The 27,226-nt window shown below is 38.3% G+C and overlaps 1 protein-coding gene across 1 annotated transcript in view; it reads right to left on the bottom strand.

Annotated features, from left to right (window-relative positions):
• Nucleotides 1-304: 304 nt before the first annotated feature.
• SNCA (synuclein alpha) overlaps nucleotides 305-27,226 on the bottom strand; it is a 131,794-nt gene continuing 104,872 nt past the window's right edge. The window contains exons 5-6 of the mRNA XM_019926419.3: nucleotides 3,054-3,134; nucleotides 305-894 (exon numbers count right to left, since the gene is read on the bottom strand). Coding sequence (XP_019781978.1) covers nucleotides 862-894; nucleotides 3,054-3,134 — 114 coding nt within the window. The 3' untranslated portion in view covers nucleotides 305-861. The remainder of the gene's footprint in view (nucleotides 895-3,053; nucleotides 3,135-27,226) is intronic.

Below are 27,226 nucleotides of genomic sequence, written 5' to 3'. Positions count from 1 at the left end.
GAACCTCCATACAGTTTTCCATAGTGGCTGCACCAACTTACATTTCCACCAACAGTGTAGGAGGGGAACCCACTTTTTTAGTAGGGTCTCTTAAGGTACTAGTGCACATCAGAACACATTTTGGGCAGTGGTGCTTCAGGGAATTCCCACAGTAAAAGGTTAATGTTTCATCTCATCTTTTTAAACTGCTCTAAAATCCATCCTCCTTCAAATGGCCATCAAGAACTTCAAGTTAATCGTGTCAGCTCTCATTGCATGTTGTTTATAAGCATGGTTTTATTATTCAAGTGAGATGGGCTAAAAATAAGATTTTTGTAATGAGAACATTTTATTTTAATTTTCACCATTTATATACAAACACAAGATAAAACACATCACAAAACTAACATTTTATAGTTAATATTTATAGGTGCATAGTTTCATGCTCACGTATTTAAGTATTATATGTATTAAATTTCACAATACATCAATATATTTAGAATCATTAAAAGACACCTGAAAATCTTATAATATATTATAGTAAATCACTCACAATTTTTCAACATCAGCAACAAAAACTTAGTGGCGATTTAGAAATAAGTGGCAGTCACTTGGGTGTGTTTAATTTAATTTAACACTTTAGATTTGAAGCCACAGTATCCACAGCACACAGAGACCCTGCTATCATATATTAGGTGGGAGGGAAGCACCGAGATGCTGAGTTGGGGCAGGTACAGATGCGCCAATCACTGCTGATGGAAGACTTCAAGACACACTGAAAACTTTGAGAAAATGTCATGACTGGGCACGTTGGAACTGAGCACTGGTACAGGGTGGTCCATCTGTCAGCAGATCTCAGGAAACTGGGAGCAAAGATATTTCTTAGGCTTCAGGTTCGTAATCCTGATACCCTTCCTAATAATAGGAAAATCGGAAAGACAACACGAAGTTTTAGTATAAGTGACCAGTGATCAGGGCTTTAGGGCAACAATGAGATGGGACATGGCTTGCCACTTTGAATAAAGGTTATAGTCTTAACAGTTCTGGAACTATTCTGCTACATCCAGTATAATTTTCTTCTTTTTAATAGTTTTGTCTTCCTGTCAAATATAAAAGTGAATTATTATTCTTGTGATCAGCGTTAGGGTGTCTGAACTCTACTTCCACATGCGCCATTTAATAATCATATGACCTCGTCCTGTAGGACACAGTAGCCGGTCTATCTTATCTGGCTCTCATTTTCTTCAACTGAAGTGTTAGTTTCTTTCTAAGAAATCACCTGATTTGGTTCGACAACATTTAAAGGCAAGTCACATTTTCTCTCCTTTTACTTTCCCAGTTGGGAATATCATCTTCATCTGTGGCTTCAATTATTACTATTCCAAAGCTCCTTCTCTCTCCCTAGAACTTGGATAACATAGACAATAAAAATATTGATGGTCTTAACCAAAGGGGCCAGATTAGTCCTCCTAAAAAACAACTCTAATAATAGCAGAATCCTGCTTAAAAACATATTTCCAATAACTCAAGCTGCTTTCTGAATGAAGTACAAACTTAAATGGCCAGGCTTTTACAGTACTTTACAATTTGTCTGTGACCCATCTCTGCATCCTTCATCTGTCACTCTTCTCAAAGCTTGAACCACATTTAATTACTCACTGTGCCTCAGACATATCCACATGCACTCTCAGACATGGATGCCTCGGAGTTTTCCTTGTGTTAGAATGTCCTCCCTTCATTTTGGCCTATCATACCTCCCACCCCTTCCCACGCAGATCACTACCACCTCTGCTATAAAACTTCTCCCGACTGATCTAAAGAAATCTTGTAAAATGTTAACCTTTTCTGTGCATCGTGTATATTTTTGCCCCTGTGATGCCTGGTGCATAAAAGGCAGTCAATAGTGTTTGTTAGGGGTATCACGATGAATAAATGAAGGGATGCACTTGTTTTTGTTTTTCAAACCTACTAGAGTGTAAACTCCTTGCATCCGGGTACTAGCAGTTACTCTTCCTGTATTTCTGTAGTGTTTATTAGCATTGTGCCATGTATAAAAAGACCCCCAAATATTGGTAAAATTAATTAGGCAAATAATTTAAGCTCAATTTCTGCAAATGGAATGATTATCAATATGCCTTGTAATAACGCCATGAAGAAGAAGAATAACCTAACTACAACACACGTTAACTCAATTTTTAGTGGTGGTGTCTGGTTTCGATATCAGGGTAATATTGTTCCCACAGAATTGGTTAGGGTGTGCTCCCTCTTCTATTTTTTTGGATGATAAGTTAATTGGCATTAATTGTAATTAGTGGTATTTTTTCTTTTTTAAATGTTTGGTAAAATTCACCAGTGAAGCCATCTGGTCCTGGAATTCTCTCCTTGGCTGGATTTTTTAATAATTCATTCTTTTTTAATTAGACATGTATTCAGATTTTCTATTTCTTCCTGAGTCAGTTTCATTCATCTAAAAGTATTTTCTAGTTTCTCTTGTGATACCTTTTCTATTAAAGAAACTTACTTTCAAATTAAAGTATGCTGTTTAAAATGTTAGACTGATCCATTGCAAACTATGCATTTATCATATTTCTACTCTCTAATTTTTTTTGAGTAACTTTTACTATGCAAACATCTCACTAGAAATGGATGGCAAATAATAATTACTACCTTTGGCATTTAGTTGATTTCTCTAACTTTCCATTTTGGCATTTGTTTTAGAAGGTAAAGTGTCTAGAGAAATAATTCTTCAGTGTAGGGGCCAGCAATCTCTTTCTGTAAAAGGCCAGGCTGTAAATATTTTAGGTTGTGTGGGCCACATACTGTCTCTATCAGTGCTGTTGCCTTTTTTTTTTTTTTTTAACTCTTTACAAACGTAAAAACCATTCACAGCTTGAAAGCTGTCCACACAATACATGTCCTGGATTTGGCTAACTTGTGCATCTAGAGAGTAAGTCATTCTCTTTAAGGACAAACATCAGGGAAATCTGACAGTGACAGATTTGGGTTACTGATTATTGGACCCAACTTGAACTCTTAAACTTTATTTTTGGAGTTTCACGTGTATAAACTCTTACCTCAGAAGGCATTTCGTAAGCCTCATTGTCAGGATCCACAGGTGTATCTTCCAGAATTCCTTCCTGGGAGGCTCCTTCACTCTAATATTTAAATGAAAAGCATTCAAAGACTTTGAGGAGGTACCATTATTCACTTCTAAAAATCACAACCATATTTTGAAAAAAATCTTATATACAGTATGGAAGGGATGTAATAAAAACGGCACTCCTTAGTGTCACTGCTAGCATTCTAAACTATACAGTGCCTTTGCTAAAACACTGAGGCAACAGGTGTTATTAACGCTAAAAATGTACAATTTTTTGGCCGAGTAATGCACCATTCGGGAAACAGTCCCAAGCTAGAGAACAAAGGTGTTTCTCACAGGATCAGTGACAGCAGTAAAAATTGTTAACCTAAATGCTCAATGGATGGTGAAGAATTAGGAAAATTATCATTCAACAATTCAATAGATTATTAAAACATCTATTACTACGACATAAAAATTAAGAACCTCTTTAGGATACGATGTTTAGCAGTATATAAATGTTGTTGTATATATTATGGATACAGCCTAGGTAGAATTCAGATACAAAGGTGAAACAGATTGGAGGAAGGCACAACAAAATATGAAAAGTACTTTTTGTTGGGTAGCTGTGCAGGTTTTTTACCTTTTTGTAAGTTTTTAACTTATATAACCATTTATAATGTAAAAGCATACATATTTTATACTTTATTTCTAATAACGGCAAAGAAACAAATTTAAAAAACAAATTTCAAGACTGAAACCATACATATTTGGCAGAAGAAAACGCAACTATTTGGTCAGTTTTCCAATTATATCTCCTTAGGATACCACAAATTCAACCTGTTGTGGTCATGGTTTTATTAGTGTTCTTCATTAAATACCTTTTGTTGCTTTGCATTTATTCCAGAAAAGGAATTGTAAAAAGAGGTGACTGAAAATTAAAAGAGCAGGGAGGCAATGTGAGCCTATATGAACTTGCTCCAAGATATCAGATAGTCCCTCAGTCAATGTGGCTTCTGTCTAAAACTATGCCTGATGTAAATAACATCTCCCCATGTCTTCATCTTGAAAATACAGGTAGGGAAAGGGATAAGGAAATGGATGACGGTGAGAAAACGTCAAACTAAAGCTCATTCTTACATTAGCTGGCAGAGAAGCTTATAGGTCATCCACCTCTGCCTAACTCCTGTTTTATAAATTTTAAAAGTCCAAGTTAATTATAAATTAAATAAGATATAAACCATCCCCCAAATACCTGACTTCTAAACATGGAGTAAAGGTACTGTTTTCAGTGTTTCACCTCTTGGTTCATGTCAAGAACATAGGTTCTGCTGATTGGTGGTTAGACACCAGGGCTGTAATACCACAAGACTTGAGTTCAGATGCTAGCTTCTACAGATTCTAGATCTTCTGTGATGCTGAACAAGTTTCTTAAGCTTTCTCTAAGCATCAAATAGCCTTAGTGATAAAATGGGGCAGCAATAACTTTTTTAAATTGGGAGGAGCCAATGACATCATTAGTCCTCTCATTAGTATTTAGATAACTTTTAGTGATAGTCAGGTATGAGGAAAATAAGGTAATTTCCTGTTTCTTTGCATTTTAAGCTTTTAGGGATTTATTTTTCTAACCTAATTTGTTAAAAGATTTTGATATAGACTGGACAAGTAAATAGGCAGAACTGACTTGCTTTCTATCACAAATGAGGTGCTAAGACTGGTGAATGTTATTGGATATGTGTGTGTATGTGTATTTGGGTGTGTCTGTTGCATTCTCAAAGGTCATCCAAGTAATGGTCAATGTTGCTGGTGAATCCTTTGGCTAGATTGATCATGTATTGGGATCAAGTAAAATCCATCCCTATTAATTTTAAATAATGACTTACTTAGGTTGCAAGTACATAATAACTGCTATTTTTAGAAGTATACGTATTTCTGAGCATGTATTTACCTAATCTTTAAAACCATACTCCAAATATCTACAGTTTATAAAGTAAAATATGTATCACTTGTGGGTAAGGATTTGAGAAGCCACAGAGGAAATGCTAATATAATATTTAAAAAGAAGTCAAATAAGTGATGAGACAGAAAGTCAGCTACAAAAGTAAAGACACATAAATAAATGGGAAAAAGAGGAATCAAGTGCAATATAAATACCAGGATGGTCAATACGTATCAGCATGTCACAAGAAGACGCCTATACTTTCAGGCATCTTTACTCACTAAAGGAATAAATATGTGTTGCTTTCACAAGTTTGCTAGACTTTATGTGTTGTTCTCTGGTGAATGAGATTACTGATTTCATTAAGATAAAAATACATGAATATTCATAAACTATCATTAAGGTTTTAACTGTATTATATGAAGTGGAAATAGCTCATAGACCTCCCATGAGGCAGGCTATCCTTAGCCACATCTTGCCAAGGAAATTTGGCTTCAGAGGTTTAGTCATTTGCTCAAACTAGCAGAGGTGACTCCAGACTCTGTGCCCTTAACCACTATCCTGAGCTTCTTCTCCAAAAGAATTCTGGCATTCAAAATGTTTTCTTTAACTAGTTATAGAGTTCAGAAACTGAGAAATAGGACATTCTCTCACGTCCCTGACTGTGCCTTGCCTATTCCTTTAAGACCCAGTTAAGAGTCTATTCCTGCTAAACAAAATTATCTTATAATTTGGTTGCTGAAACCCATCAAAGAAGTTTATTCAGAAGCACTGTATGCTCTGTGGGGCCATTATACCTTTCATGCTATAATAGTTTACCCAGGAGGAAAAAAAACAAAAAGTATTAGTTAAAGCACAAGTGAGAACTGCCTTTGTTTATCAAAACATTGATGAATTCTCTAGTGTGTAGAAAGAAACCACCCCAAGGGCATGGCTAGAGAAACTAGTGAGGATTAAGGAAATAGTAGGGATGAAGTTGCAGAATAAAAGAAAATTACTCAAAATCCTTTAAGAACAGGGGAGTATGATATTCAATTTCCTATTTTTCTATCCAGTCTTGTGCTGCAATGTAATTTCACCATCCTACCATATCCTTCACACATAGCCTGTTGGCCCTAAATATTCACTAAAGTGCTACCCAGTGGTCAGAATAGGATGCTGCAGTATGAGGAAAGCACAGCATAGGTAAGGAGACGGATTATATATATAATGGAAGCAAGAAATTAGAACCAGAATCGACCAGGAAAAAATGCAATCACAGGAAAACCATCAAACATGTATCTTGCCTTTCCTGTACAGACTGTACCTTAGCACGTCATTGGATGCAATCAGCAAATTTTGGACTGTGGGAAATGATACAGGACAAATAACTACTTCAACAAGTAAACTGCAAGAAAAACAAAAGTTTGGGGAAACATATAGATTAAAGTGGACTTCAGAGAGCATTCGAAAATTACAACTTAAGAACCTTATTTCACTCTTATTTGGAATCCTGTTTTGAGAAAAGAGAAACAAACACGAGATGGGGGAATTTAAACACTGACTGGATATTTAATTAAAGAGTTCCTGTTTACTTTTAAAATGTGATATTACGTTTGGGTTTTACTTAAAGTCCATAAACTAAAAAATAATAATCAAATGTTTTTAGATCAAATAAGATATCTAGGCATTGCTTGGAAATTATCCAGGTTTGGGTTGGGAGAAATGAATAGGCTGTAGAAGAAACAGGAGTCTATGGGGTGGTGACTGGTTGCATTTGAAGGGGAGAAAATGTGGCAGGTAGACTAATTTGAACTGAAGGCAGTCGAGGCCCAGCAGACTCGGGAAGAGCTTTTTACATCCTCCATAACTGCCTAAAAGAACGTAGATTAGAGGCCTGTACCAGAAAGAGAGCTTTCACCAGAGAGAACTTTTTGTTTACCTGAAAGCGTCATCTATATGGCAGGGAAAACATCTGATTACCAAAGACCTGCTCATCTCACCTTCCTGTGAGTTGCCCTCCTCCCCTCTGAAGCTGGGGCCCCTATCCCATTCTTCAGCTCAGGGTAGCATATAAACCTCAATTGCCCGACTGCCTTTGAGTTCCGTATCTTTGTGGGGCTCTCAAACATATGAAATTAATTTGTTTTTCTCCTGTTAATCTGTCTTATGTCAATTTAGTTACGAGACCAACCAAAGAGCGTATAAGGAATGAAGGGAAAATCTGTCCTCCCCAATAGTTTGCCGAATGTGGGGCTCTCCTTTGGCTGGACATTGCTTGTTCTGGGGTTGCTGCAGCTGAGAGATCCTGGAAGCTCTGGTAGAAGGTAAGAATTCTTACCACATCAGTCTCCTGGATCTCTGCCTGCAGGATCTGGTGGAAGCAAGAGTGGGGAGAATCCTTTTCCTTTTTCTAGATTCAGATTAGCAGGAGACACTATTTGTGTGAGTCAGTTCCTTTGGTATAGTGACTCTGGTAAAGATTTGTTACGAGTATTCTTGCTTTCTATTGATTCCTTTCCTCCTAGGTCATTGTTTTCTTTTGTCTTTTGTGTTGTTTGTCATAAGGAGGAAAATCATAGGGTTGAATACAGGCATAGGTCCTATAAGCTTGTTGTCTGAGCTAGGCTTACAGACTGGTGAGTTCATGATTCTCATGAGACTGGCATCTCTTTAGACAAGCTTTGCTGTGGTTCCCCTATATTAAAGACAACAACAACAACAGAGATGAAGGATTCTTTTTGTCTTGTTCAGCCCCATCTGCCTGTTTTAACTTCCCTTTCCTGTTAAGATCTGCAGAAAGCACTCTGTCCAGATCACCAGGCCCAGGGTATAAAGATTCCTTGTGTAAATCATGAAAGCCAGGAGGTGAATTTAGCAGAATCACTTGGGATGGGTGGTAGGGCTGGCTTCGCTGCCCCTTACAACTCCTTGTACTTTTCCATCTACTTTTCTGATTACAAGACCCTGTAATCGGGTTCTGCCAGCTTCAGGCTTTCCTATGCAATGTCCCTCGCAAATGTTTTCTGGACCCCCAATGCAAGAATTCACGTCTATGGATGGTGGTAGTTCTGTTAAATTACAAAACCCTTTTACCTCTACTTTCAGTTCCTACCAAATTTAGGGAGGAGTTAAAAAGATTAATGTACATTCACAGTCCCACTTACAGCTGCCAAGGTGTGTTCTTCCCCTCCATAAAAATTATTTTGGATTATATATAATAAAATTATGTTGTAGTTAACAGACAGCTCCTGGCAGTGGCGGGGTGGAGGGGAACTCTCACAGAAGAAGCAGAGGACCCAGGCCCTCCTGTAAATAATCAGGAAATGGATCAGTTTGAGGCCAATATTCAGGGGCCAACAGAAGCAGCAGTAGAAGTTTTTTCCTCCTGACGTGAACTGGTCCAACACTGAATTGTACATTCAGGAAAAGGAAAACATTTGAAGGCCTTCGTTAAAGACTTTTTCCAGACTTTTAAAAGGCATACTGTGTTAAACCCTGAAGCTCCGTCTTCTTTGGAAATCTCCCTGATATAAGGAAGCAAATTAAAGATAAAGTAGTTGGATGGGTGGGCCAGCCCCTTGACAGTATTCAGGCTGCAACCCAATCTTTGAGGAATTAAAATCAACTGTCCTTATCTTGCAAACCTTTGCAAAACCAGAAATGCAGCTCTAGAAACAATTCAAAACACACCTATCTTTACCATCCCCCAAACCTCCCCAATTCATCTCAAAATGCTTGCACATATTGTAAAAACTCAGGACATTGGAACAGAAGTGTTCTAAAAAGAAGGAAAATAGTAATTACCCTAGACTTCTGATAATTATAGAGAAACATATTCCAAAAGAATTCACATTCTTTCTTTGTCCCTTGAAGATGTAAATCTTCCATGTCTTTGAAATGTAAACACCCCAAGGATATAACTAATAACACAGCCCACCATCCTCTGAGACTGAAGTAAACAAAAGGCGGGGTGGGGGGAAAGGCTTTTTAAAATAAAACACAAACTGCTATAAAATTTCCCTTGTGGAAAATTTAATCCACATCTTCCATAAGATTACTTGTTTCGGACAAATGAAAGTCCTTGCCACAAAAATTAATAAAATGCTTTAGCCATTTGAGTGGTAACCTTCACTTGTTCCATCTTCCAGAGACACAATTTGGATTCAACTGTTATTTACGAGCTAATGAGTTGTATTGTTGTACCTGATTCTTGGCTAAAATTTAGGGTCCCTGTTGGTATCTGTGTGTTTATATATGTCTATGGATGTATGTTATGTGTATGTGATATATTTCTACCTCTGGATGGTATTGCCAAAATTAGTTTGCCCCCAACCCCAAAAATAAAAAATAACTGACTTTGTTTAACTGGCTTAAAGAAAAACAGGCACTTATCAATTTAAATATTTTTAAACACTCTGAAGTATAATAGACACTAACCCAAATGCTTTTCAAGTTCATGTGGTCTGGGACAATCTTTGGTAAATAGAGTTTTCAGCATTAAATATAATTTATTCGACCTAGGTTTACTAAAAGTCAAATAAGCTCATGTGTCTCTGTTACAGAATTTGTCAGAAAGAAAAATAACCTAAGATGATGGCTAGCTGCTTTAATGTCCCATGACATTTTATGAGTAATCTAAATATGATTGTTAAGAACAAGTGAATGAAATAATTTTAGGGGAGATAAAAATTTTAAGTGAACTTTTCAAAAATAATTATGGTTTATGATATGTCTACTTAAATAGTTTTCTAAATCTCTTTGGTAATTTAGAGTTTTGCTGTGTTAAGTTAAAGGATGGAAATTCATTGAGGTCTTTTCCAAATAAGATAAAATACAGAACATAGGTTTATCCACTTTTGGCTTCTTATTACAGAGAAGCTAAAGGTATTTAGATCTGTCAGTAAAATGTCTTGTGTCACATTAAAAAAAAGTTGTACTATAAGAAAGCATATACTTGTAGAAATTATGAAATGTACTCTTAAATTTGCCAGTCTATGGAATGATAGTGTGACAGTTCACAATTGCGTACTTAGTTTTCACTAGATATTAAAGTTTCCAAGAGTTAAGAATTCTAATTAATATACATAATTGAAACTACTAGAAAGAAAAAAAAACTCTGTATGCAACGGAATAAGATGTGTTTTTGGCTAAGAAAAGGTATGAGGTATGGAGATATGTTTTTATTAAGAGAAAAAGACTAATTTTGTCCTAAAATAAAGTAATTATTTCAGAATGAGAAAGCAGAAAATAAAAGACAAACTAAGTGGATATACAAAGTTGGGGAGAGAGGGAGGGAGGGATAGGAAAAGAGAATTTTGCCTTGTGTAGTCAAACTGGCTAAAATTGAATGCATTTATTATAAATATTTAAAAAATAAGCTTTAATAACAATAGTTTACTTATATTTGTGTAAAACTAAAACTTGATTTTCTTTCATCTGCAAGAACAAGATTTTCTTAGACTAGTCTGCTCTTCATAAGATTGTGAGAGGTTAAAGATTCTGTATTTTATCAAAATAATTTATTGTGCTTCATGTTCTCTTTATCAAGTCTTTGATTACTTACGAAAACAGTCTTCTCTATTAGAAGAACTCATTTTTTTTAACAATTATATAACTTTCTATATCTGCCTGCAAAGTATTTTGTTGTCACTTTGGTTAAATGGATTGACTAAATATTGTACCACAATGACCTATGATCCTATTTGAATCCCCCAAACCAAATTCTAAATGAAATCTTTTTGTCCTTGAAATAACTGGGATTTTCAAGAGGGTCCCTGGAACATCTCAAAAGATTGGTTCTCTCACCTTATATTTAAAAAAAAAAAAGAGAGATGTTAAACTAGTTAAGTTTATTTGATGTTTAATTCCATGGCAAGTATTGTCAGGCAAGAAGTACTAGCCCTTCTTTACGTTGTATTTCTATGGATGTATGTCATTAATATGCATTCCAGAAATTGTATAAAATTCCTAAAAATGATATGTATTGTTTTCAGTCACAATTCCAGTTATTATTTTAAAATGTTGTATGTCGGGCTTCCCTGGTGGTGCAGTGGTTGAGAGTCCGCCTGCCGATGCAGGGGACACGGGTTCGTGCCCCTGTCTGGGAAGATCCCACATGCCACGGAGCGGCTGGGCCCGTGAGCCATGGCCGCTGAGCCTGCGCGTCCGGAGCCTGTGCTCCGCAACGGGAGAGGCCACAACAGTGAGAGGCCCGCATACCACAAAAAAAAAAAAAAAAAAGATGATGTATGTCACAAAAATAATCAAATTTCCTTATTAACTGCATTATAATGAACTCTCATCAAATCTTTAACTGTAACTTTTCTTTTGTCATTTACAGACAGTTACTCTTTTACTCTGATGCTCTGGAAAAGGTTTCTTGCAAAAGTGCTTCACCTTCAAGAAACTCCTGGAAAGGAATCTAACAAGTACAGGTTTTTGATAACTTTCTGATCATACCACTAAACTGGGTAAGAATTTGCATTAATCTAATGGAGAAACTGACGGCTTCATAAAACTGCTAACAGAAGATCAATATCAGTAAGAATTAATTACAGGGGAGTGAATGACTGATGAGGATGAGAACAACTTTTATGACTTTTTGTTTGAAATATTCTTGGTTCCTTGGTTTTGTTTTTCTAGATTTAAGGAAACCTTTTTCTTTCTCTCTTAAGCTATTAGCAAGTTGGTAAATATACCTTTGTGAACGAAGATACAACAATTACTCTTTCTCACTATCTGATCCCTTCAGAATTTGGAGACTCTTAGTGAGTACTCTTATTTTCATGGCATTACAATTATTGGCATAAGTTCAATAGGAATCTGTCCTCATAACATGACACAATTGGAAACATTGGTTATACACCAAGGCTTTGACTGGAATATCATATTTGAGAATGTGCACAGCGTCAGATATGACCAGACAGGTTTAAGGAACTAAGGTTGACTTTATGGAGCCAATGATGCCCCTTGAAAAACCAGCCTCGTACTTTCCTTACAGGGTTCCTGGAAGCCGTATCAGATGAGTAAGGAAAGTCACTTCCTGGCAGGTGCAGGAACCTCAAGATATCTTGGGGACCTCCAGAGGAGAAGAATTACCCCGAATGTATCGGTACTGCAGGCAAAGTCTGATGGTAAGTCCCTGGCTTGGCTGCCTAGCCTCCAGAGGCATTTAAAAGTTAAATCTGAGATTCCTTATGAAAGGTTCCAACAAAGCAGATTTAAAAGAGCCTATATGGTCAGCCACTATTCTTGTTGCACTTATGTAAATAATAAGGCCAAGTTTGTTGAAACTAGACTTAATTTGCAGAGACATTAGTCTTACCATGGTTATCTTTGGTAGAAATGAAGCTAACTGTAGAGAGAAACATCATGTCTCAGTAATATACCTTTGTGGATATCATATTCTAGTGCTGTTAATTGTCTTTGAGGTTTTGTTTTCTACCTGTAAACTGGACTGGATCCTGGATTCTTCTAGTTTCCTTCAATATTTGGCTAAAACTCACCAAGCTAATAGTTCCAACTTTTACCCACTTCTTGACTTGGAATCACTATGAACAAAAACTGCTCTCTTCCTGAATCTCTGCAAACTAAATGTGAACAACTTGATATAAACTTCCCAGAAATCATCACAGCAGCTCATGTATAGTCTTTATGCCTGTTGCTGTGTGGGCCCCTCAGAAAGTTTACCTGAACACCCAATGCCATCAGAAATATTCAAACTGCAAAAGATGTTTTGGCCCTGACAGCTAGAAATCTTCTTAACTGGCTGCCCTTAGGACTCAAACTGGGTTTACAGTCTGCTCCAAACATTAACCTTTGTTTTTCTTTTGTTTCCACAGAAATGCTTTTTTATTGAATATCTAATTGCTTGCACAATATAGGCCTAACTGTGGGAGCCCAATTGCATCACTGCCTTCTGAAATGAGACAACTCTTTAACGGAATTGACCTATTCTCAGGACTCAAGACACTGGTTCAGTGAGAGGAGCAATCTACCAGCTCAGCTTCTGGACTGTGAAACTTCTTGGAGAAGTTTTAAAGGTGGGACTGACGAGGAGCAGAATGTGCCACCCCAAAATGTGCTACTTTGGCAGGTAGATTATTTTAAGCTGAAAGCAATTAAGGCCCAGCAGACTCAGAAGAGCTTTCTGCCCCTGCCCTTAACTGCCTAAAACCATTTAGACAGGGAGGGGAGGAGACAAGACGTGGACTAGAAGAACTTGAGCTCACCCCCTCTCACAAAAACAGCAAAATCACAACTAACTGCTCAACAACCAACCATCAACAAAAAAGACTGGAAACTACCAAAAAAGATAGTCTACATCGAAAGATAAAGAAGAAGCCACAACAAGATGGTAGGAGGAGCACTTTCGTGATATAATCAAATCTCATACCTGCCAGTTGGGTGACCCACAAACTGGAAAATAACTATATCACAGAGGTTCTCCCACTGGAGTGAAGGTTCTCAGCCCCACGTCAGGCTCCCCATTCTGAGGGTCTGGAATCGGGAGGAGGAGCCCCCAGAGCATTTTGCTTTGAAGGCCAGAATGGCTTGAGTGCAGGAGCTCCACAGAACTGGGGGAAACAGAGACTCCACTCTTGGAGGGTGCACACAAGGTTTCACGTGCACTGGGACCCAGGGCAAAGCAGTGACTTCATAGGAGCCTGGGCCAGGCCTACCTGCGAGTCCTGGATACTCTCCTGGGGAGATGGGGGTCAACTGTGGCTCACTGTGGGTGCAGGGACACTGGTGGTGGAGGCCCCAGAGAATGATCATTGGCGTGATCTCTCCTGGAGGTCACCATTTTGGCACTGAGACCCAGCCCCACTCAACAGTCTGCAGGCTCCACTGCTGGGACACCATAGGCCAAACAACTGATAGGGTGGGAACACAGCCCCACCCATCAGCACACAGGCTGCCTAAAGTCATCCTGAGCCACAGCCACTTCCAACACACCACTTGACCCAGCCCTGCCCACCTGAGGGGCAAGACCCAATTCCACCCACCAGGGAGCAGGCACCAGAAGCAAGAGGAACTATGATCCTGCAGCCTAGAGAATGGAGACCACAAACACAGAAAGGTAGACAAAATGAGATGGTAGAGAAATATGCTCCAGACAAAGGAACAAGTTAAAACTAAGTGAAGTGGAGATAGGCAATCTACCTGAAAAAGACTTCAGAGTAGTCATAGTGAAGATGATCCAAGATCTTGGAAAAAGAATGGAGTCACAGACCAAGAAAATACAGGAAATGTTTAACACATTATTGACTGGGGGATTTTTACAGAAACTAATGCCTGTGGCTGTAACACATCTCCGGTCAAAAATGTGTTGACAAAGAGCTAGAAGATTTAAAGAACAAACAGAGATGAACAATATGATAACTGAAATGAAATGAAAAATACACTAGAAGATATCAATAGCAGAATAAATGAGGCAGAAGAACAAACAAGTGAGCTGGAAGAGATTGGTGGAAATCACTGCCATATGGTGCTGGCATGAAAACAGAAATATACATCAATGGAACAGGATAGAAAGCCCAGAAATCAACCCATGCACCTATGGTCAACTAATCTACAACAAAGGAGGCAAGAATATACAATGGAGAAGACAGTCTCTTCAATAAGTGGTGCTGGGAAAACTGAACAGCAATATGTAAAAGAATGAAATTAGAACATTCTCTAACACCATACACAAAAATAAACTCAAAATGGACTAAAGACTGAAATACAAGACCGGATAGTATAAAACTCATAGAGGAAAACATACGCAGAACACTCTTTGACATAAATCACAGCAATATCTTTTTGAATCCACCTCCTACAGTAATGAAAATAAAAACAAAAATGAACAAATGGGACCTAATTAAACTTAAAAGCTTTTGCACAGCATAAACAAAACGAAAAGATCAACCACAGAATGGGAGAAAATATTTGCAAATGAAGCGACTGACAAGGGATTAATCTCCAAAATATACAAACAGCTCATGCAGCTCAATATCAAAAAAAACCCAAAAAACCAAACAACCCAGTCGAAAAATGGGCAGCAGGCCTAAATAGACATTTCTCCAAAGAAGACATACATATGGCCAATAGGCACATGAAAAGATGCTCAACAGAGCCAGTTAGTAGAGAAATGCAAATCAAAACTACAGTGAGGTATCACCTCACACTAGTCAGAATGGCCATCATCAAAAAGTATACAAATAATAAATGCTGGAGAGGATGTGCAGAAAAGGGAACCCTCCTACACTGTTGCTGGGAATGTAAGTTGGTACAGCCACTATGGAAAACAGTATGGAGGTTCCTCAGAAAACTAAAAATAGAATGACCATATGATCCAGCAATCCCACTCCTGGGTATATATCCAGACAAAACTATAACTGAAAAAGATACATGCACCCCTATCTATGTTCATAGCAGCACTATTTACAATAGCCAGGACATGAAACCAACCAAAATGTCCATCGACAGATGAATGGATAAAGAAGATGCGGTACTTATATACAATGGAATACTGCTCAGCCATAAAAAAAGAATGAAATAATGCCATTTGCAGCAACGTGGATGCAACCAGAGATTATCATACTAAGTGACGTAAGTCAGAAAAAGAAAGACAAATACCACATGATATCACTGATATGTGGAATCTAAAATATGGCACAAATGAACCTATCTACAAAACAGAAACAGATTCACAGACACAGAGAACAGACTTGTAAGTGCCAAGGCAGGGTGGGGGAGGGATGGACTGGGAGATTGGGGTTAGTAGATGCAAAGTATTTCATATAGAATGGATACAAAACAAGGTCCTATTGTATAGCACAGGGAATTATATTCAATATCCTGGGATAAACCATAATGGAAAAGAATATAAAACAGAATATATATGTATATAACTGAGTCACTTTGCTGTACAGCAGAGATTAACACAACATAGTAAATTAACTATGCTTCAATTAAGAAAATAATAAATTAAAAAGTAATTTAAAAATACAATCCCATTTTAATTAAATGATACTTTTAGAGAAACCAGTCTTATATAGAAATACATATTTAGAAGCTATTCATGCTCTACTTTGGATAATCTGTTAGCATATTACTCATTTTCTTGCCTTTTGCTCTTCTAACTCTCTCTTTAGTCTTGGCAATCCCTTCAGAAAGGAAGAGGGAGAGAGAGGAAGATAAAGTGAACAGATGAAATGAGAAAAAGTTTGACTGTTTTTTTTTTTTTTTTTGCGGTACGCGGGCCTCTCACTGCTGTGGCCTCTCCCGTTGCGGAGCGCAGGCTCCGGACGTGCAGGCTCAGCGGCCATGGCTCACGGGCCCAGCCGCTCCGCGGCATGTGGGATCCTCCCGGACCGGGGCACAAACCCGCGTCCCCTGCATCGGCAGGCGGACTCTCAACCACTGCGCCACCAGGGAAGCCCAAGTTTGACTGTTTTTAATAAAAGGTTTGGGATTGGGGGAGAGAGTAAAGCTAATACATTAAATCTATTTTAGCATTATTTTTGGATATTCTTTATCAGTATCCTTAAATCTAGTTTTAAACACATTCAGCCATAAATTATAAAATAACTAGTCTATTAATTGGTCTATAAATCAGGAATCAGTGTGAAATCATTTTTTAGAAGAAATTTTCATTATACAGCAAAGAAATAGTATTCTAGCTTAAATCTTCACCCTTGGTAAGCATAACAAGTAGCTCAGTGACTGCCATATTTATGAAAGTGGCATATAATTAGCTGACTCACTTAATAAGACTTCACAGCAGAGCAGAAAAACCTTTTCTTATGTTACTTGGATACAGACCTACTTGCAAATACTAATACACAGTAGGAAGTCTGGGAATAAAGTATTTTCAGTTTCCGTGTTCAAAGATTAATCCTCCATTAATAAAATAATATTATATATGTCTAAATATATATTTATATTTGCTGATTATTTAAGTTTGCATGGATAGAATTCTTGAAGATCAGCCCCTTGGCTAGTGCTTGAATAAGATATCATCAAAGTGAAAGTGGGTCAGCCTGAGGAAGAGCTACTCTTCTGTTGACAGTTCTTTCATCTTTGCAAATGCATTGATATTTGGAGGCAAGTCTTTAAAACTAGCAACTGGGGGAGGAATCAGTGGGGAGTGCAGGTTTTGACAAAGAGAGAGATAGAGAGTCTGCTTTCATATCTTAGTGAACCTAGGGAAAGCTGAAAGGCTCCTGGGAAGGAGGAAATTCCTGTGAAGAGCATAGTGAACCAGCCTTCGGTGTCTGCTTTCAAAAACAAGTGGGAAACTGGTCTTAATACCTGACTGGGAGAAAATACTTCAGGCAAAACAAACTGCTCATACAGGAAAAGGTGGATAGGACCCATAGGGCTCTGAAGCAGAGAGAGAAGGCAAGAGCTTCAAGATTGGTGCATGTGAAACGCAGAAAAAGAAGCTTCAAGAATGAGTAAAGATCTGCCTTCTTCATCTAAGAGAGCAAAGATTAGGAAAAGCTGTAAGAAAGGCAGAGCAGGAACACAGTACGGTCATGCACAGGTGGTAACCTGAGGTTCCAGGAGTCTCCATGCTACTGGGAACAGATGCCAGTCCAGTGTGAAGGGCTTTCAAGATCTGGAAGGAAAACTCTTCAAGAGGATCTCAGCCTGCAAGTTGGAATATCTTTGTTTAGCATCTAAGATGGGATGCAGAGGGAACAATGCCCCACAGACCACAGTAGTCAATTTCAATAGGTGTTGCAGTTACTCTACCCTATCATTTCTACCATTAAGTTCTTTTCACATTAGTTGTGGTTGTTTCTTTTGGTTACTTAGAAAAGCTTTCCTCTATCCTTGTCTCAACAAATCTGAGATAAAACGGACATTTACTTAGAAGACTATCAAGAAATATCATGGGCTGAGTATATCCTCAGAAGATCATTCAAATGAAGTATTGTTAAGTGCTTAATTTTCCATCTTACTCTTACATGGAATAACAATAATAGGTAAGGTTTATTTAGTGTGTACTCTGTATTTGTACTGTTCCAAGAGTTTCAAATGCATTATTTCATTTTAAAAACCAACTAGAGGAGGAGCTCCAAGATGGCGGAAGAGTAAGACGCGGAGATCACCTTCCTCCCCACAGATACACCAGAAATACATCTACACGTGGAACAACTCCTACAGAACACCTACTGAATGCTGGCAGAAGACCTCAGACCTCCCAAAAGGCAAGAAACTCCCCACGTACCTGGGTAGGGCAAAAGAAAAAACAGAGACAAAAGAATAGGGACGGGGCCTGCACCAGTGGGAGGGAGCTGTGAAGGAGGAAAGGTTTCCACACGCTAGGAAGCCCCTTCGTGGGCAGAGACGGCGGGTGGCAGAGGCGGAAAGCTTCGGCGCCGCGGAGGAGAGCACAGCAACGGGTGCAGAGGGCAAAGCGGAGAGATGCCCACAAAGAGGATCGGTAACTGGCACTCACCAGCCCGAGAGGCTTGTCTGCTCACCCACTGGGGCGGGCGGGGCTGGGAGCTGAGGCTCAGGCTTTGGTTGGATCCCAGCGCGGACCCCAGAGACGGGCATGAGATGCTAAGGCCGCTGCTGCAGCCACCAAGAAGCCTGTGTGTGAGCACAGGTCACTCTCCACACTTCCCTTCCTGGGAGCCTGTGCCGCCCGCCACTGCCAGGGTCCCGTGATCCAGGGACAACTTCTACGGGAGAACACACGGTGCGCCTCAGGCTCGTGCAATGTCACGCCGGCCTCTGCCGCCGCAGGCTCGCCCCGCATCCGTATCCCTACCTCCCTGCGGCCTGAGTGAGCCAGAGCCCCCGAATCAGCGGCTCCTTTAACCCCGTCCTGTCTGAGCAAAGAATAGACGCCCTCCCACGACCTACACGCAGAGGCAGGGCCAAATCCAAAGCTGAGCCCCAGGAGCTGTGCAAACAAAGAAGAGAAAGGGAAATCTCTCCCAGCAGCCTCAGGAGAAGCAGATTAAATCCCCACAATCAACTTGATGTACCCGGCATGTGTGGAATACCTGAATAGACAACGAATCATCCCAAATTGAGGAGGTGGACTTTGGGAGCAAAGATATATATTTTTTTTTCCCCTTTTTCTCTTTTTGTGTATGTATGTGTTGCTTCTCTGTGTGATTTTGTCTGAATAGCTTTGCTTTTACCATTTGTCCTAGGGTTCTGTCCGTCCATTTTGTTTTATCTTTTTTTTTTACTATAAAAATTGTTTTCTTAATAATTATTTTTTATTTTAATAACTTTATTTTATTTCATTTTATTTTATCCTCCTTCTTTCTTTCTATTTTTTCTCCCTTTTATTCTGAGCCGTGTGGATGAAAGGCTCTTGATGCTCCAGCCAGGAGTCAGTGCTGTGCCTCTGAGGTGGGAGAGCCAACTTCAGGACACTGGTCCACAAGAGACCTCGCAGCTCCACGTAATATCAAACAGCAAAAATCTCCCAGAGATCCCCATCTCAATGCCAAGAATCAACTTCACTCAACAGCCAGCAACCTACAGGGCTGGACACCCTATGCCAAACAACTAGCAAGACAAGAACACAGCGCCCTCCATTAGCAGAGAGGCTGCCTAAAATCATAATAAGGCCGCAGACACCCCAAAACACACCACCAGACGTGGACCTGCCCACCAGAAAGACAAGATCCAGCCTCATCCACCAGAACACAGGCACTAGTCCCCTCCACCAGGAAGCCTACACAACCCACTGAACCAACCTTAGCCACTGGGGACAGACACCAAAAACAATGGGAACTACGAACCTGCAGCCTGTGAACAGGACACCCCAAACACAGTAAGTTAAGCAAAATGAGAAGACAGAAAAACACACAGCAGATGAAGGAGCAAGGTAAAAAAAAAAACCCACCAGACCAAACAAATGAAGAGGAAACAGGCAGTCTACCTGAAAAAGAATTCAGAATAATTGAATAATTGAATTCAGAATAACTGAAAAATAATTCAGAATAATTGATCCAAAATCTTGGAAATAGAATAGAGAAAATAACAAGAAATGTTTAACAAGGACCTAGAAGAACTAAAGAGGAAACAAACAGTGATGAACAACACAATAAATGAAATTAAAAATTCTCTAGATGGGATCAATAGCAGAATAACTGAGGCAGAAGAAAGGATAAGTGACCCAGAAGATAAAATAGTGGAAATAACTACTGCAGAGCACAATAAAAAAAGAATGAAAAGATTTCAGGACAGTCTCACAGACTTCTTGGACAACATTAAATGCACCGACATTCGAATTATAGGGGTCCCAGAAGAAGAAGAGAAAAGGAAAGGGACTGAGAAAATATTTGAAGAGATTATAGTTGAAAACTTCCCTAATATGGGAAAGGAAACAGTTAATCAAGTTCAGGAAGCACAGAGAGTCCCATACAGGATAAATCCAAGGAGAAACATGCCAAGACACATATTAATCAAACTATCAAAAATTAATTACAAAGAAAAAATACTAAAAGCAGCAAAGGAAAAACAATAAAAACACACAAGGGAATCCCCATAAGGTGAACTGCTGATCTCTCAGCAGAAACTCTGCAAGCCAGCAGCGAGTGGCAGGACATATTCAAAGTGATGAAGAAGAAAAACCTACAACCAACATTACCCTACCCAGCAAGTATCTCATTCAGATTTGGTGGAGAAATTTAAAACTTTGCAGACAAGCAAGGCTAAGAGAATTCAGCACCACCAAACCAGCTTTACAACAAATGCTAAAGGAACTTCTCTAGGCAGGAAACACAAGAGAAGGAAAAGACCTACAATAACAAACCCAGAACAATTAAGAAAATGGGAATAGGAACATACATATTGATAATTACCTTAAATGTAAATGGATTAAATGCTCCAACCAAAAGACACAGACTGGCTGAATGGATACAAAAACAAGACCCGTATATATACTGTCTACAAGAGACCCACTTCAGACCTAGGGACACATACAGACTGAAAGTGAGGGGATGGAAAAAGATATTCCATGCAAATGGAAATCAAAAGAAAGCTGGAGTAGCTATTCTCATGTGAGACAAAATAGACTTTAAAATAAAGACTATTACAAGAGACAAAGAAGGACACTACATAATGATCAAGGGATCGATCCAAGAAGAAGATATAACAATTGTAAATATTTATGCACCCAACATAGGAGCACCTCAGTACATAAGGCAAATAGTAACAGCCATAAAAGGGGAACTTGACAGTAACACAATCATAGTAGGGGACTTTAACACCCCACCCTCACCAATGGACAGATCATCCAAAATGAAAATAGATAAGGAAACACAAGCTTTAAATGATACATGAAACAAGATAGACTTAATTGATATTTATAGGACATTCCATCCACATTCCATCCAAAAACAACAGAATACACTTTCTTCTCAAGTGCTCATGCAACATTCTCCAGGATAGATCATACCCTGGGTAACAAATAAAGCCTTGGTAAATTTTAAGAAAATTGAAATCGTATCAAGTATCTTTTCCAACCACAACAGTATGAGACTAGATATCAATTACAGGAAAATGTCTGTAAGAAATACAAACACATGGAGGCTAAACAACACATTACTTAATAACCAAGAGATCACTGAAGAAATCAAATAGGAAATCAAAAAATACCTAGAAACAGATGACAATGAAAACACGATGACCCAAAACCTATGGGATGCAGTAAAAGCAGCTCCAAGAGGGAAGTTTATATCAATACAATCCTACCTTAAGAAACAAGAAATGTCTCAAATATACAACCTAACCTTACACCTAAAGCAAACAGAGAAAGAAGAACAAAAAAACCCCAAAGTTAGAAGAAGGAAAGAAATCATAAAGATCAGATCAGAAATAAATGAAAAAAATGAAGGAAATGATAGCAAAGTTCAATAAAACTAAAAGCTGGTTCTTTGAGAAGATAAACAAAATGAATAAACCATTAGCCAGACTCATCAAGAAACAAAGGGAGAAGACTCAAATCAATAGAATTAGAAATGAAAAAGAAGAAGTAACCACTGACACCACAGAAATACAAAGGATCATGAGAGATTACTAGAAACAACTCTATGCCAATAAAATGGACAACCTGGAAAAAAATGGACAAATTCTTAGAAATGCACAACCTGCCGAGACTGAACCAGGAAGAAATAGAAAACATGAACAGACCAATCACAAGCACTGAAACTGAAACTGTGATTAAAAATCTTCCAACCAAAAAAAACCCCAGGACCAGATGGCTTCACAGGCGAATTCTATTAAACAGTTAAAGAGGAGCTAACACCTATCCTTCTCAAACTCTTCCAAAATATAGCAGAGGGAGGAACACTCCCAAACTCATTCTACGAGGCCACCATCACTCAGATACCAAAACCAGACAAAGATGTCACGAAGAAAGAAAACTACAGGCCAGTATCACTGATGAACATAGATGCACAAATCCTCAACAAAATACTAGGAAACAGCATCCAACAGCACATTAAAAGGATCATACACCATGATCAAGTGGGGTTTATCCCAGGAATGCAAAGATTCTTCAATATACACAAATCAATCAGTGTGATACACCATATTAACAAATTGAAGGAGATAAACCATATGATCATCTCAATAAATGCAGTAAAAGCTTTTGACAAAATTCAACACCCATTTATGATTAAACCCCTCCAGAAAGCAGGCATAGAGGGAACGTTCCTCAACATAATAAAGGCCATATATGACAAACCCACAGCCAACATCGTTCTCAATGGTGAAAAACTGAAACCATTACCACTAAGATCAGGAACAAGACAAGGATGTGCACTCTCCCCACTCTTATTCAACATAGTTTTGGAAGTTTTAGCCACAGCAATCAGAGAAGAAAAAGAAAGAAAAGGAATCCAAATCGGAAAAGAAGAAAGTTGTCACTGTTTTCAGATGACATGATGCTATACATAGAGAATCCTAAGGATGCTACCAGAAAACTAGTAGAGCTAATCAATGAATTTGATAAAATAACAGGATACAAAATTAATGCACAGAAATCTCTAACATTCCTATACACTAATGATGTAAAATCTGAAAGTGAAATTAAGAAAACACTCCCATTTACCATTGCAACAAAAAGAATAAAATATCTAGGAATTAACCTACCTAAGGAGACAAAAGACCTGTATGCAGAAAACTATAAGACACTGATGAAAGAAATTAAAGATGATACAAATAGATGGAGAGATATACCATGTTCTTGGACTGGAAGAATCAACATTGTGAAAATGACTCTACTACCCAAAGCAATCTACAGATTCAATGCAATCCCAATCAAACTACCAATGGCATTTTTCACAGAACTAGAACAAAAAATTTCACAATTTGTATGGAAATGCAAAAGACCCCGAATAGCCAAAGCAATCTTGAGAAAGAAAAACGGAGCTGAAGGAATCAAGCTTCCTGACTTCAGACTATATTTCAAAGGTACAGTAATGCAAGACATTATGGTATGGGCACAAAAACAGAAATATAGATCAATGGAACAGGACAGAAAGCCCAGAGATAAGGTGACCATATGTGCATGGGTTTATCTTTGATAAAGGAGGCAAGAACATACAGTGGAGAAAAGACAGCCTCTTCAGTAAGTGGTGCTGGGAAAACTGGACAGGTACATTTAGAAGTATGAAATTAGAACACTCCCTAACACCATATACAAAAATAAACTCAAAATGGATTAAAGACCTAAATGTAAGGCCAGACACTATCAAACTCATAGAGGAAAACATTGGCAGAACACTGTATGACATAAGTCACAGCAAGATCCTTTTTGACCCACCTCCTAGAGAAATGGAAATAAAAACAAAAATAAACAAATAGGACCTAATGAAACTTAAAAGCTTTTGCACAGCAAAGGAAACCATAAACAAGATGAAAAGACAACCCTCAAAATGGGAGGAAATATTTGCAAATGAAGCAACTTACAAAGGATTAATCTCCAAAATTTACAAGCAGCCCATGCAGCTCAGTATCAAAAAAAACAACCCAATCCAAAAATGGGCAGAAGACCTAAATAGACATTTCTCTAAAGAAGATACATAGATTGCCTACAGACACATGAAAGAATGCTCAACATCATTAATGATTAGAGAAATGCAAATCAAAACTACAATGAGATATCATCTCACACCTTTCAGAATGGCCATCATCAAAAAATCTACAAACAATAAATGCTGGAGAGGGTGTGGAGAAAAGGGAACCCTCTTGCATTGTTGGTGGGAATGTAAACTGATACAGCCACTATGGAGAACAGTATGGAAGTTCCTTAAAAAACTAAAAATAGAAGTACCATACGACCCAGCAATCCCACTACTGGGCATATACCCTGAGAAAACCATAATTCAAAAAGAGTCATGTACCAAAATGTTCATTGCAGCTCTATTTACAATAGCCAGGGCATGGAAGCAACCTAAGTGTCCATCAGCAGATGAATGGATAAAGAAGATGTGGCACATATACACAATGGAATATTACTCAGCCATAAAAGAAACGAAATTGAGTTATTTGTAGTGAGGTGGATGGACCTACAGTCTGTCATACAGAGTGAAGTAAGTCAGAAAGAGAAAGACTAATACCGTATGCTAACACATATATATGGAATCTAAGAAAATAAAAAACACGGTCATGAAGAACCTAGGGCAAGACAGGAATAAAGACACAGACCTACTAGAGAATGGACTTGAGGATATGGGGAGGGGAAAGGTAAGCTGTGACAAAGTGAGAGAGAGGCATGGACATATATACACTATGGAATGTAAAATAGATAGCTAGAGGGAAGCAGCCGCATAGCACAGGGAGATCAGCTCGGTGCGTTGTGACCGCCTGGAGGGGTGGGACAGGGAGGGTGGGAGGGAGGGAGACGCAAGAGAGAGGAGATACGGGAACATGTGTATATGTGTAACTGATTCACTTTGTTTTAAAGCAGAAACTAACACACCATTGTAAAGCAATTATACTCCAATAAAGATGTTAAAAAAAAACAAACAAACAACTACAGTTATTTACTTTTTCAATGAATGAACAGACAGGTCCGTCTAGCTCCAAAGCCCGAACTCCTAGCTACAATGCAATATTATTTATCGAATTTCTTGACAAAAACTTCTTACTAAAACATTAAGTTGAGCTGCTTACAGAAGATAAAATTCAGTTTCAAAAAATTAATACTCTCAATATGCAATGTAAAATATGTTATGAGTAAATATTGAGCCATCTCTATTATTATTTAAATGTTTGTCACCATTTTATCAGAAAAAAGTTAGAGGCTGAAAGAACTGTTGATATATATGTGTGTGGTATATTTACAAGAGCAAAAATCAGAATATCATTTTAACCACATGGTTATTAAATCTGCAAACACTAAACTGATTAACTTTTTGTTACAGGGTAAAATAGCTTATTATGAATTCAATGCATAACATTTTTCAGGTTTAGACCTTTCCATTAGAGTGGTTCTTACAGAATATAATGAAAAAATTGTCAGAAATAAATTGTTCATTTTTTCCCCTAAATATATGGCACAGAAATTACAGTTTTCACAGTGCTTTGAAACATCATCACCTGAGTTTCTTTCTTCACTGCTTTGGACCAGTCAGTGAAACTTCTGCCTGGGGCACAGGCCTACTCTTCCTAGCTTTACACTGGAAATGGTCATCTCTCCCAATCCCCAGCGATAGAATTTATCATTCTCATAATAAAAAGTAATGATCCAGGGACTTCCCTGGTGGCGCAGTGGTTAAGAATCCCCCTGCCAATGCAGGGGACACAGGCTCAAGCGCTGGTCCGGGAAGATCCCACATGCCACGGAGCAACTAAGCCCATGTGCCACGACTACTGCGCCTGCGTGCCACAACTACTGAAGCCTGCGTGCCTAGAGCCCGTGCTCCACAACAAGAGAAGCCACCGCAATGAGAAGACCATGCACCGCAACGAAGAGTAGTCCCCGCTCACTGCAACTAGAGAAAGGCCGCGAGCAGCAGTGAAGACCCAATGCAGCCAAAAATAAATAAATATATATATTTTTTAAAAAAGGTAATGATCCAGTAAGTCTCTGGGCAGGTGTTACACTTAGTTATGATGTATTATTGACCTCGCATTATTCCACAGAGAATTTGGAGAGGAATAAAAGATTATTTCCTTATCACAACAAATGAATAGCCTTTGCTTTGTCTAACATTGTCTTTTTTCTACCTTTAATTAAACACTAAATGTTTATTTGTGTTTTTTTAATTACTTTTAAAGCATTCATTATTTCTAGATTACATTATTGAACTCTCAGTAAATCAATATAGACCTCTGTATTTATTTTTTTCAACCATTCTCGCTTCTTTAATTTGGCCCATTTATATCTCCCTTTGGGTTTTTTTTGTTTTTTTGTTTTTTTTTTTTTTGAGTAGAACTCCTGATTTTTACGTCAGAGGGAGAAAAAACAAAGAACACACAGAATATTCTGTATTTAAGATGCTGCAACTGTCTCAATGGTCTCAAGGAGTAGGTGGGGTGGGTACATGCTTGTGTGTGAATGTTTGTATGAGTGTGTGTGTTGGAAAACTGTATACTGAGGATAATTCCTAATTCTAGTTCTGCTGAGAAACTGAAACTGGTTGCACAATCACTGCAAACACCTTGTACAATAGTCCCTTTCCTCTAACAACTTATGTACTATTTGTAGTTTGGAAGCACAGAAGAAAATACGCTTTAAAGAACATGGGATTTGGTGGCAGACTGAACTAGTGGCAGATGATATCCATGAGATTTTGAGCAATTTAGATGTCTCAACTGGAATATGGTAATTATAAAACATTTCTCAGAGTGTTGTACTAAATGAGGTGATAAACATAAATTAGCCTATAATGACCACAGCACACATAGTACCAGATACTTACTGAGCATCTACTAGGCTGCTAAACTGTCTTAAGTACTTTATTTTTGTTATCTAAATACCCTAATAAATGCACATCATATATTGTCTCAATACATATTACCTATTGTTTTTGTTAGACTTTCATCTTCTTGCTAATTATTTTTTTAATGCTTTTCTTGGAAAAGACTGAAACAAAAAACTCTTAAGAATGACTGCTTTTCCCTTAACTGACTAGCCACCTTTGACTCCTCAATGAACTGCAGTGTTTTGCTTTGCTCAAACTGGTGCACAGGCTCTCCTCTTTGTTCCCTTTCTCTCAGCTGCCTAGAAACACAGCCGAAAACTTTTGTACTAAATGATAGATGGGCCT

Source organism: Tursiops truncatus, chromosome 5 (genome assembly GCF_011762595.2).
Source record: "Tursiops truncatus isolate mTurTru1 chromosome 5, mTurTru1.mat.Y, whole genome shotgun sequence".
Taxonomy (NCBI): domain Eukaryota; kingdom Metazoa; phylum Chordata; class Mammalia; order Artiodactyla; family Delphinidae; genus Tursiops; species Tursiops truncatus.
The sequence above is the reverse complement of the archived record's forward strand: the minus strand, read 5'-3'. Positions and strand labels throughout refer to the sequence as shown.